Source organism: Silurus meridionalis, chromosome 13 (assembly GCF_014805685.1).
Source record: "Silurus meridionalis isolate SWU-2019-XX chromosome 13, ASM1480568v1, whole genome shotgun sequence".
Taxonomy (NCBI): domain Eukaryota; kingdom Metazoa; phylum Chordata; class Actinopteri; order Siluriformes; family Siluridae; genus Silurus; species Silurus meridionalis.
Window position 1 is genome coordinate 552,173 of NC_060896.1, and position 14,012 is coordinate 566,184.

Consider the following 14,012-nt stretch of genomic DNA (forward strand, 5'->3'; position numbering starts at 1 on the left):
GAGTGCACTGATTGTGTTTGTGTGCAAAGTGTGTGTGTGTGTGTGTGTGTGTGTCTTTCCTCCACTAAAAAGTGAGGAGGACGAATTTACTTTTTATAAAAAGTGAGGGGGACATGTCCCCCGCATAATCTACGCCCTGTGTGTGTGTGTGTGTGTGTGCCTTTGTGTGAGAACTGCAGTGTGAGTGTGTGTAATAAGGTGTGCATGAGTGTGTGTGTGTGTGTGTGTGTGTGTAAGTATGAGTGTGTGTGTGTGTGTTTAGTAAATTGTGTATGATGTATGAGAGAGTGTGTGTGTGTGTGTGTGTGTGTGTGTGTGTTTAGTGTAGTAATCTGTGTGTGTGTGTGTGTGTGTGTGTACTGTTGTGATGTGTGTGTGTGTGTGAGTGTGTGTGTGTGTAGTGATGTGTGTGTGTGTGTGTGTGTGTGTGTGTGTGTGTGTGTGTGTGTGTGTGATGTGTGTGTGTGTGTGTGTAGTGATGTGTGTGTGTATAGTGTAATGATGTGTGTGTAGTGATATGTGTGTGTGTGTGTGACGTGTGTACTGATGTGTGTGTGTGTAGTGTAATGGTGTGTGTGTGTGTGTGTGTAGTGTAGTGTGTGTGTGTAGTGATGTCTGTGTGTGTGTAGTGATGTGTGTGTGTGTGTGTAGTGACGTGTGTATTGACGTGTGTGTGTGTGTAGTGTAGTGATGTGTGTGTGTGTGTGTAGTGATGTGTTTGTGTGTGTGTGTGTGTGTGTGTAGTGTAATGTAGTGATGTGTGTAGTGTAGTGATGTGTGTGTAGTGTAGTGATATGTGTGTGTGTGTAGTGTAGTGTAGTGATGTGTGTGTAGTGATGTGTGTGTAGTGATGTGTGTGTGTAGTGTAGTGTAGTGATGTGTAGTGATGTGTGTGTGTAGTGTGTAGTGTAGTGATGTGTGTGTAGTGTAGTGATGTGTGTGTGTAGTGTAGTGATGTGTGTAGTGATGTGTGTGTAGTGTAGTGATGTGTGTGTGTAGTGTAGTGTAGTGATGTGTGTGTGTAGTGTAGTGATGTGTGTGTAGTTTAGTGATGTGTGTGTAGTGTAGTGTAGTGATGTGTGTGTAGTGATGTGTGTGTGTAGTGATGTGTGTGTGTAGTGATGTGTGTGTGTGTGTAGTGTAGTGTAGTGATGTGTGTGTAGTGTGTGTGTGTAGTGATGTGTGTGTGTGTGTAGTGTAGTGATGTGTGTGTGTAGTGTAGTGCAGGGATGTGTGTGTGTGTGTAGTAGTGATGTGTGTGTAGTGTAGTGATGTATGTAGTGTAGTGTAGTGTGTGTGTAGTGAGTGTGTGTGTGTAGTGATGTGTGTGTGTGTAGTGTAGTGTAGTGATGTGTGTGTGTGTGTGTAGTGTAGTGTAGTGTAGTGTGTGTGTGTGTAGTGTAGTGTAGTGTAGTGTAGTGATGTGTGTGTTCATAACTCCACCCTGATTAGTCTCAGTAGATGTGATTAGTGAGCTCTAAATCGACTCCCAGCCTGCAGCCTGTTTACACACAGCATGTTCCACATTATCCACTAAGTTAACTTTGCGTGACTTGGCAGGAGCACTCACCTTGCTCAGGCTGTGTTTGGGTCACAACTTTCCCTTTTCGTCTTACTGAACTCACTGGGCCAGATGTGAACGCAAACACACACACACAAACACACACACACACACACACACACACACACACACACACACACACACACACACACTCACCCACACACAGTGAAATCAAGTCCAGAACACCATCCAGACGTCTCTGGACAGGAAATTAGGTTAATGTAAAGTTTTATCTCTGTCTGAGACACACAGACACAGACACAGACACACACACACACACACACACACACACACACATTGCCTGTAATAATGAGTTAGTATCTCTCAGTATGAGTGTGTAGTGATGATGATATCAGTGCAGAATGGAGTGTGGGATAAAAAGAGTACACACTTATTCCAGAAGACCAACAATTCACTCAAAATGTTTTTTGATTGGTTTTATGAAGTTTTCTCATTTTGTAGATCAAAACACATTTCAGTGAAATATTGGCCTTCTGGAAAGTCTGTTATTTACTGTATCTGTACTCAATACTTAAATCAATACTTGAATTATATCAGTTTGTGTGTGATGAATCTATATAATATACAGTTTCACTTTTTCTATTTAATTACTAAAATAAATCAACTTTTTAATGATATTCTAATTTATTGAGATGCACCTGTACAGCACCAGTCAAATGTGTCAGCACCATGTCTTCTTTAGTGTTTTTTTTTATTTATTATATTTTGATTATTTTCAGCATTGTATATTAATACTGAAGAATCCAAACTATGAAATAATTATGTAATAAACAAAAGTTTGTTGAAGAACCCAGAATATGTTTTACATTTTAGATGGTCTAAGTAGATCCATTTAGTTTTGATGACCGCTTTCTATCCTCTTGGCATTCTCTCAGCAGATTCAGGAGGTTGTCCCCTGGAATGATTTCCCAACACTTGGGAACACTTGTGGAGTTCCCATAGATGTTGAGTGCTTGTTGGCTGGCTTTTCTTTTCCTGTCTAAACCATTTCAAACTATCTCATCTGAGTTTAGATGGGGTGATTGTGGAGGCCAGGTCATCTGATGCATCGCTCAATCACTCTCCTTCATGAACAAAAAGCTCTTTTAGAACCTAGAGGTGTGTTTAGGGTCTTTGTCCTTTTGAAAAACAAATGATGGCTCTACTAAGTGTAAACGAAATGTGATGGCTGCATGTCGTTGCAGAATGCTGTGGTCGCCATGCTGTTTCAGTTTGTTCATTCATTGTTAAACATGCTCCTGAGGTTCTAGAGATCACTGTTACTGCCCCTTTTCCCACTTCGTCCAGGTCTGCCTCTAGATGATGTTCTCTTCAATTGGAGGCAGTTCTATGCAATTGGGGATGTTTCTCATCAACACCCTGGAGATCCATGAAATTCTGCAGTAAGATCAGGAGCTGTGAGGATTTGGACTGTAGTTAATATGAACAGTCTGCTACACTGACTCAGGACTACAGTTTGCTCTGATCTCCATCACTGCACCTCAACATTGTTTATCTGTAATAAATGGACATTCGGTGGCACCCAAATGAGGATGAGGTTCCCTCTTGAGTCTGGTTCCTCTCAAAGTTTCTTCCTTCTGCATCTCAGGGAGTTTTTCCCTCACCACAGTCTCCACCGACTTGTTCATCAGGGACAAACTTACACTTATAAAGAACATCTTCATTTTATCTCCACATTATCTGTGTAAAGCTGCTCTGAGACAATGTTCATTGTTAAATGCTTGATACAAATAAACATGAAATGAATTGAAGTGAGGAACCGTCCATTCACCTTCTGTACGTCTAACAAAGACACATCACAAAGTTCAAATTTAAACTCTTTAAACAAAGGACAGCTTTCCACTGATCTAATGTCCATTGGCACAAGCAAGTATCTTCAGCTTGTTGTTCTTCTTATGTAAAGGTTTCTTTGCTGCAATTTGATCATGAAGGTCTGACTCACACAGTCTCCTCTGAACAGTGGGTGTTGAAATATGTCTGCTACTTGAACTCAGAGCAGCATTTATGTAAATCTCTGGTTTTAAAGGCTGGTGATTCTAATAAACTTATCCTCTGCAGCAGAGGTAGCTCTTGGTTACATAATTTATACCTGTATATGTAAATATACATATAATTATATAATTATAAGTTTACATGTGCCAATACAAAAAGTATATTAAATAAATCTACAAGTGCCTATATAACATATACCTGAATAAATCTTCATATACAGTGGAACCCTGTTGTACAAGCAAACGGAGATACGAGCAACCTCGTATTTTACCCTGTTTCACGAGCCAATTTTGAAGGCACGAGCAAACCCACGCTGCCGGTTCCCCGTTTTCGGCGGAGAGTCGCATCAGTCGCTTAGTTGATGACGTATCACTCGGTCGCTCTCATTGTTCAGTGCAGCAAAAACGTAACTGTGGCAGCGGGGGCGTGGCCTAGCGGCGGGTCCGGGAGCAGATAGGCAGGGGATTGCCTCACCTGAAGTTAACGTGACCTAATGATTGTTCTCTCTTTTCAAGTGATCGGAGGGTGCATTTAAGGAGGAGAGCGTGTGTGTGTGTGTGTGTGTGTGTGTGTGTGTGTGTGCGCCAGAGACGTGCTGCGTGGGGCACTAAGCAGACCGACACAAAAAAAACAAATAAAAGCAGCTGTGAAGCCTTTGCACCTGACCTGTTGTGGCGTTCCTTATTCCCGTATTCATACGCTCTCCCACAGTAACTTTTTTTAGTTTTATATTTTTATTTCACTAGAAATCTTAAAAAATGTCTCCCAAGAAAATCAGTGATTGTGCTGTGAAAACGAAAGTAAATAGAATTACCATGGAAACCGAGAAGGTTACGAGCGTGGGGCGTGTCTCACACTCACAATCAACCACTATCACATGAGTAAGTGTTAAATTATGTTTATATTACGGTCATTTGCGGTGTATTTGTTTTTAAAAATAGGCTACAAATAGTTTTTAAGTGCAGAAATAAGCGATCGGATTAAATCACTTTTACATTCATTCCTATGGGGAAAATCAGTTCAAACATACGAGCAATTTTCAAGAACGAATTCTGCTCGTACAACGGGGTTCCACTGTATCTATAGTTGTGTATAAATGCAAGTACACTCTCTTTGAATTTTATGGTTTTATATAACATGACCTAATAAACATTTACTTAAATATGAAATAAATCCCCTGGAGACTCTTTTTATTAATGTTAAATGATGATTCCGGTGACTTTCTGTGCAGGTTTTGGAATCAGAGCGAGTTGTTCTGCAGCGTTAGATGATGTGGTCTGGAGATTTATTTATGAGAGGCTCTCTAAAAATATAAAAACATTGTTCCTTTACTGAGTTTATGAACTTGGCATATAGCAGCAGAAACATTTTCACTGTTGATCTCGTCTCACGCAGTCCTCACGGGGCTTCAGCCTCATGCTTTCAACTCCAACAGACCTGCCAAGCTCTGAGGAGGAAGAGCACTCCTGCTGGACAGAGGCCTAGGTTTACACACACTTTATTTCCTTCTATTCTGGGAGAACCACACACACACACACACACACACACACACACACACACACACAGTAATAACTCCTCAAGACTGCATATCATAACTAAAGTATCAGCTTTTCCACCTGAGTGTCTTATGGTTACTTTAACCACACACACACACACACACACACACACACACACACACACACACACACACTGCACCATTTCAGCATTTCTGTGGCAACAAACTTCACTATGTTCACTTTAATTGTTATAATAGTCACATCTTTAGACATTATTGTTTAAATATTTGTTGCTATTGTCAAAAATAAATAACAAATGTGTGTATTGTTTGTGGGTGATATGTATTAGCTATGTGTTTGCTTTGTGTGCTGTGTGTCTGCTGTGTGTTAGCTGTGTGTGTCCAGGTACTATGGCTATAAATGCGTAATTATTCACAGGTCTCCTTCAGGAAAAGCGAAAGAGGGCAAAATATATTTATCTTCATATGTTAATACATCTGTCAGTCAACCCAGCTATGTGTCTGTTCATCTATTATTCATCTATGAGTTTATAAATACAAGCCTGAAATGATTGTCCACGTAATTAAGGCCTTGGCCTACATTTCCCATCAGCCACTGTTGAGGCCACCGCCATGCTTCTGTGCCAAGCTGTGACTATCTCTGTGATTCTTTCTCAGCTAAGGACATTGACCTGCTGAAGATGATATTCAGCCCCTTGCCCAGCTAAGGACATTGCTCTGCCCTATGCCTGAGCGAGGTAGGATGTTGTTTTGTCCCCTGCCCTGCTGAGGACTTTGCTCTGCCTTCCTTTTTACCTAAGGATGTTGTTTTTACCCACTGCTCTGCTGAGGACATCCCTTCCCTCTCTGACCTTGTGGAGAACTTTGCTTCCGCCTCAGGCCCCATTATTCTTGCTCCTGTTGTAAGTTTGCAGATGCACACAGACCTGGGGATTTCACTTCTGGCTGCCCAGGTCCCCTGCTGGAGATGAATTTGTGTTTTAAAAGCATGCATTAGAGGGAAAACTCTTTCAGAATGAAGGACCTTTTTACATCTCTTATCCATTTGTTTATCATGTCTCCGGTTATTTATTCAGAATATTAGAAAAACAACATAAATAATAATCTATGAACAGACGCAGGATCAGTAGGTACTCAGAGACACTGAACACATTACTAAGATAAAACACAATGCTGTTACCATGGACACAGTCCTGTAGTTTTTAATCAAACACATCAGTAACCAATGAGAGAAGCTGCAGGAAATGTAGATGAGTCACAGAGTCATAAACATGAACACAGTGTTCCTGTACAGTGTGCGTTGTTACCGCTAGCTTTTTAATACACAGCGTCCTTCTGCTGCTCCTTATCTCACTGTAACACAGCTGTAACACAGCCACACTCCAGCTGTTCTCTCCTGAGCCTCATTACATCACAGCTGCAGCTTTAAATCTTACAACAGTGTTACATAACTGGCACTCAGCTCTGTTTCAAACCCCAGTGTTTAATATAAAGTCTTCTAAACAGGAGTTTGGGACGTGGGCTGAAGTTCGAAAGTCTGAATTAATAATAATATTAATAATAATAATAATAATAATAAAGGATAACTTACATTAAGAAGCTTACACATCAGAATACAGTAGAATTTCTTGTTCTCACACACGCACACACACACACACACACACACACACACACACAGTTAATGAAGAGTTTCTTCATGTGTCATAAGTCAGTGTTTAAATGAAGGAGCAGTGCACACGTCACACAGTGGACATTGGGGTTTTAAATAGATAGTTCTGCTGTGTGTGTGTGTGTGTGTGTGTGTGTGTGTGTGTATGAGTGTGTGTAAGTGTGTAGGAGTATGTGTAAGTGTGTGTGTGTGTATGAGTGTGTGTAAGTGTGTAGGAGTATGTGTAAGTGTGTGTAAGTGTGTAGGAGTGTGTGTGTAAGTGTGTAGGAGTGTGTGTGCAAGAGTGTAGGAGTGTGTGTGTGTGTGTGTCTGTGTGTGTGTGTGTGTGTGTGTGTCTGGGGTCAGATCGGTGTCCTGTCATCCTCTTTGCATGTGCGTGGAATGAAGTGTGAGGCGATGCTCTCTTTGCGAGTCTTCTTGCCCCTCAGTGGTCGACCCTTCTGTGCCAGAGAGATGAACATGTCCTTCCCGTTTTTGCTCCATTTCTCCGACATGTAGGCCGTGTAGAAGTTCTCCAAAAACACTTCCTTAAAGTTGCAGCTGTCGCTATACTCCTTCTGTCCAACACAAAACATGAGGCATCACTATAAACTCCATACAGCGCAGTGTTCATATGTTCATAGCAGCATGTGTCCTACACCATCCTACACACTTACACACACTCATACCCACACACACACACACACTCCTACACACTCACACACACTTCACACACTTACACACACCTCCTACACACTTACACACACTCATACACACACACACACACACACACACACACACACACACACTACACACTTACACACACTTCACACACTTACACACACACTCCTACACACTTACACACACTCATACCCACACACACACACACACACACTCCTACACACTCACACAAACTTCACACACTTACACACACACTCCTACACACTACACACACTCATACCCACACACACACACACACACACACACACACACACACACACACACACACACTCCTACACACTTACACACACTTCACACACTTACACACACACCCCTACACACTTACACACACTCATACACACACACACACACTCCTACACACTCACACACACACACACACACTTACACACTCACACACACTCCTACACACACACTCATACCACACACACACACACACACACACACACTCCTACACACTCACACACTTCACACACTTACACACACACTCCTACACACTTACACACACTCATACCCACACACACACACACACACCACACACTTACACACACACCCCTACACACTTACACACACACACATACCCACACACACACACACACACACACCACACACTCACACACACTTCACACACTTACACACACTCCACACACTTACACACACACACCACACACTCACACACTCACACACACTCACACACACTTACACACACTCATACCCACACACACACACACACTACACACACACACACACACACACACACACACCTCCTACACACTTACACACACACACACACACACACACACACACACACACACACACACACACACACACACTCCTACACACTTACACACACAATCCTACACATTTACACACACTAAAACACACTCCTACACACTTAAACACACCCCTACACACTTACACACACTCACACACACTCTTACACACTGACACACAATCATACCCCCACACACACACTCCAACACACTCCTACACACTCACACACTTACACACAATCAAACCCCTCACACACATTCCAACACACTCCTACACACTCCTACACACACACACACACTACACACACTCACACACACTCTTACACACACTTACACACACTCATACCCACACACACACACACACACACACACACACACACACACTTCTACACACTCACACACACTTCACACACTTACACACACACTCCTACACACTTACACACACTCATACCCACACACACACACACACACACCTACACACTCACACACACTTCACACACTTACACACCTCCTACACACTTACACACACTCATACCCACACACACACACACACACACACACACACCTACACACTCACACACACTTCACACACTTACACACACACTCCTACACACTTACACACACTCATACCCACACACACACACACACACTCCTTCACACTCACACACTTCACACACACCTCCTACACACTTACACACACTCATACCCACACACACACACACACACACTCCTACACACTTACACACATACACACACACACACACACCTACACACACACACACACACTTACACACTCCTACACACACACACACTCCACACACACACTCACACACACTCACACACACTTCACACACACACCTCCTACACACACACACACTACACACACACACACACACACACACACACACTCCACACACTCCTACACACTTACACACACAATCCTACACATTTACACACACTAAAACACACTCCTACACACTTAAACACACCCCTACACACTTACACACACTCACACACACTCTTACACACTGACACACAATCATACCCCCACACACGCCTCCAACACACTCCTACACACTCACACACTTACACACAATCAAACCCCTCACACACACATTCCAACACACTCCTACACACTCCTACACTCACACACACTTCACACACTTACACACACACTCTTACACACATTTACACACACACACACCTACACACACACACACACACACACACACACACCTCCTACACACTTACACACACTTACACATACTCCTACATACTCCTACACACTCACACACTTACACACACTCATACCCCCCACACACACACACACACTTACACTTACACACACTCCTACACATTTACACACACACTCCTACACACTTACACACACTTACACATACTGCTACACACTCACACATTTACACACTCACACACACTCAGGCACACTCTTACATACTGTCACACTCCTACACAGTCCTACACACTTACACATACTCCTACACATTCACACATTCCTACACACTCTCACACACACTCAGGCACACTCCTACATATTTACACACACACTCCTACACAGTCCTACACACTTACACACAATCACACACAATCCTACACATTTACACACACTGAAACACACTCCTACACACTTAAACACACCCCTACACACTTACACACACTCACACACTCTTACACACTGACACACAGTCCTACATACTCCTACACACTAAAACACTTACACACACCCCTACACACTTATACACACACTTACTCACACACATTCCTACACATTTACACACACTGCACATTCCTACACACTTACACACTCCTACACAGTCCTACATGCTTACACATACTTAGACATTTACACACACTCACAAACACTCCTACACACTTACACACACTCCTACAGCATCCTACACACTTACACACACTTACACACACTTCTACACATGTACACACATTCACACACTCCTACACACTTACACACACTCACACAATCCTACATACACCTACACACTCAAAAATCGCAAACACCTCTAAATAACTCTAAACACTCCTACCCACTCCCAAACACTAATACACAATCCCAAACACTCCTACACACCCACAAACCACAAACACTCCTTTACACACTCAAATACCTCTACACACTCTCAAAGAACCCCAAACACTCCTACACACTCTTAAATACATATGCTTACCCCCAAACAAACCCAAACACCCCTACACAATCGTAAATACCGCTACTCCCCCCAAACACTCCCACACACTCTTAATAACATATATATTAATATTATATATAAATTGAACACAGGATCAGTAAAAACTGGATTGTTTTGCTTTGCACACACAAAAATGGAAAATGTCATGTCATTAATATTAATATGACTGTTATATCTTTATGTATGTGTGTGTGTGTGTGTGTGTGTGTGTGTGTGTGTGTGTGTGTGTGTGTGTGTGTGTGTGTGTGTGTGTGGCATCAGTATACCTTGCCCTGCAGTATTCCAGACCTGCTCATGAAAACATAATACTGACTCTTCACCCCTTTGATTGCCAGGACGCCCCCCTCTGAAACTGTGCGGATCTCCAAAATACCTGCAACACACACACACACACACACACACACACACACACACACACACACACACACACACACACACACACACACACACACACACACACACGTGTTATCATAACTACATGTCTGGGACCAATCAAAATGCTGTGTCACTGTGTGTGTGTGTGTGTGTGTGTGTGTGTGTGTGTGTGTGTGTGTGGTCATTATGGACCATAGCGTGGCGACGCTCCATCTGTGAGACAGATTACAGTTTTGCCTTCAGGGCTTCACATCCACAGACACAGTCACTCACACTCTCTCTCTCTCTCTCTCTCTCTCTCTCTCTCTCTCTCTCTTACACACAAACATACACACACACACACACACACACACACACACACACACACACACACACACACAAGGCCCTTTTGCACGCCATGCTGTGAGCAATAAAAGAACAACACGCAAAACAACACCTGAATTAGTCTCTGTGCACAACACGCCACACGCACGTGCGCACACACACACACACACACACACACACACACACACACACACACACACACACACGGAAAATACCTTTCATCAATCTTATAAACAACTGCATCTGAACAATTCTAAAACAGCGTTCCTCAGTGACTCTGACGCGTCATTCAAGTTAGCGCCGATTTTCTCACTAAAGTGCGTGTGTTTTTTTAATACACACACACACACACACACACACACACACACACACACACACACATCAAACCCAATTAGAGAGATAGCAGCCTGTACAGTGTGCTGGATTGAGCAAGCAGCCTGTGGAGCCTGAGAGTCTGTCAGTGTGTTTAGATCTGACATGGTGTTTGTTTAATTCCCACAGGACACAAACACACACACACACACACACACACACACACACACACACACACACACACACACACACACACACAATTTATTGATGTATCATAATTGTCACTTCTGAAATCACAAATGTGGGGAGGACATGAAGACATGGTCTAATTTGCATATGTATTGTATTAATATTAGAGTTGTCTTGTTTAGCATTGTGTAATAGTGCATAAAATTGTGTAGTGTTGTAATGGTGTTTTTGTTGTGTGTAATATTGCATAGTGGTGTGTTATGTTGATGTAGTGTTGTGTAGTATGTGTAATGTGTGTGCAGTAGGGTGTAATGTTGGGTAGGGTTGTGTATATTGTTATTTTATGTTGTGTAATGGTGTGTAGTGTTGTGTAATGTTGTGTTGTCATGTGTAGTGTTGTATAGTGTTGTGTAGCATGTGTAGTGGTGTGTCATCGGTGTAATGTTCTATAGTGTTGTTTATTGTTGTGTAGTAGTGTTTAATGTTGTGTAGTGTTGTGTAATGTGTAAGGTTTTGTAGTGCTTTTAGTGGTGTGTATTGGTTTGTAGTGATGTGTAGTGAGGTTCAATGGTGTGTAGTGATGTGTAGTGATGTGTAGTGGTGTGTAGAGGTGGGTACTGATGTGTAGTTGTGTAGTGGTGTGCAGTGATGTGTAGTTGTGTGTTATGGTGTGTAGTGATGTGTAGTTGTGTGTAATGTTGTGTAGTGATGTGTGGTGTTGTGTAATGGTATGTAATGTTGTGTAGAGGTGTGTAGTGGTTTGTAGTGGTGTGTAGAGGTGTGTACTGGTGTGTAGTGTTGTGCAATGTTGTGTAGTGGTGAGTAGTGTTGTGTACAGTGGGATTAGAGAGGATTTCATGGTGGTGTAATACCTGACCTTACCACAGTGTGGCGTCAGTCAGAGCTGAGGTTGTATAGTGGAGTGGAGTGATGTGTATTGTTGTGTAATGGTGTGTTGTGCTTTGTTGTGGTTTGTTGTGTTGTGTAGTGGCGTGTAATGTTGTTTAGAGGTGTGCAGTCATGTTTAGTGTTGTGTAGCATTTTGTAATGCTGTGTAGTCTTTTGTAATGTTGTGTAATGTTGTGTGGAGGTGTGTAGTGTTGTGTACAGTGGGATTAGAGAGCATTTCATGGTGGTGTAATACGCGACCTTACCACAGTGTGGCGTCAGTCAGAGTAAATGATCCCCAACTGACAAAACGTTCTAAGGAAGCTGATTATATTCCTCTGTGTGTGTGTGTGTGTGTGTGTGTGTGTGTGTGTGTGTGTGTGTGTGTGTGTGTGTGTTGGTTGTTAGTGCGCTGCCGACCCCTCTGGCTAATAAATATGATTAGAAAATGTATTACTTGTGTGCACAGAACCACTTGGCTCTAATACACTGTGTGTGTGTGTGTGTGTGTGTGTGTGAGGCACAGCTGGGTGGATCCTTTTCTCTCTGCCTTTCAACTTCCATCATTACAAATCATTGTCTCAACTTTATGTCGGTTTACACACCGCCTCTCACGCTAACAAACCACACACACACACACACACACACATACACAGACACGCGCACACGCGCGCACACATACGCACAAGCACCCACACACGGACACGCGCACACACGCACGCACACACGCGCACACACACACACACACACACACACAAGCACACACACACACACACACACACACACACACACACATACACACACACACACACACGCACACACACACACACGCACACACACACACACACACACACACACACACACACACACACACACACACACACCTTGTAATCAGAGCAGCAGCACCTCTGAGACGTCATGTTCAACATTTACACTGAATGGAATATTTCAGTTTAATTCTGAGATTAATTTCAAATAAAATCTAACAGGAACAGCTACAATTTTACATTTCACAGAAGAATCAATAAAACAGGGGCCAAGTCCCCGCTAGCGCCCCTCTGTGGTAAGGGTACAGTGATGTTTCTGGTTCTGGTCCTCAGTATGCTGTGGTGACCCACTGAAGCCCTGCAGAGATATCACCTTACAGCTTTTACAGCTACCTTGCTGTTAATCCTTTCTTATCTACACCACACAATGCAAACCTGTGCATGGCTTTAGAGCAGCACTGTCATATGATTATTTCAAGTCAAACATCTGAAGTGTTATGATAAGTATGTTATGAATCTTTGAAATCCCTAATTTCAATTCTATAATCCCCCTAATATCAACTCTATAATCCCCCTAATATCAACTCTATAATCCCCCTAATCTAAACTCCATAATCCCCCTAATCTCAACTCTATAATCCCCCTAATCTAAACTCCATAATCCCCCTAATCTCAACTCTATAATC

At 42.6% G+C, this 14,012-nt stretch overlaps 1 protein-coding gene across 1 annotated transcript in view; it reads right to left on the reverse strand.

Annotated features, from left to right (window-relative positions):
* Positions 1 to 6,977: 6,977 nt before the first annotated feature.
* Positions 6,978 to 14,012, reverse strand: part of fgf7 (fibroblast growth factor 7) — a 9,458-nt gene continuing 2,423 nt past the window's right edge. Inside the window, exons 3-4 of the mRNA XM_046864663.1 lie at positions 10,738 to 10,844; positions 6,978 to 7,316 (exon numbers count right to left, since the gene is read on the reverse strand). Of these exons, the coding sequence (XP_046720619.1) occupies positions 7,101 to 7,316; positions 10,738 to 10,844 (323 nt within the window). The 3' untranslated portion in view covers positions 6,978 to 7,100. The remainder of the gene's footprint in view (positions 7,317 to 10,737; positions 10,845 to 14,012) is intronic.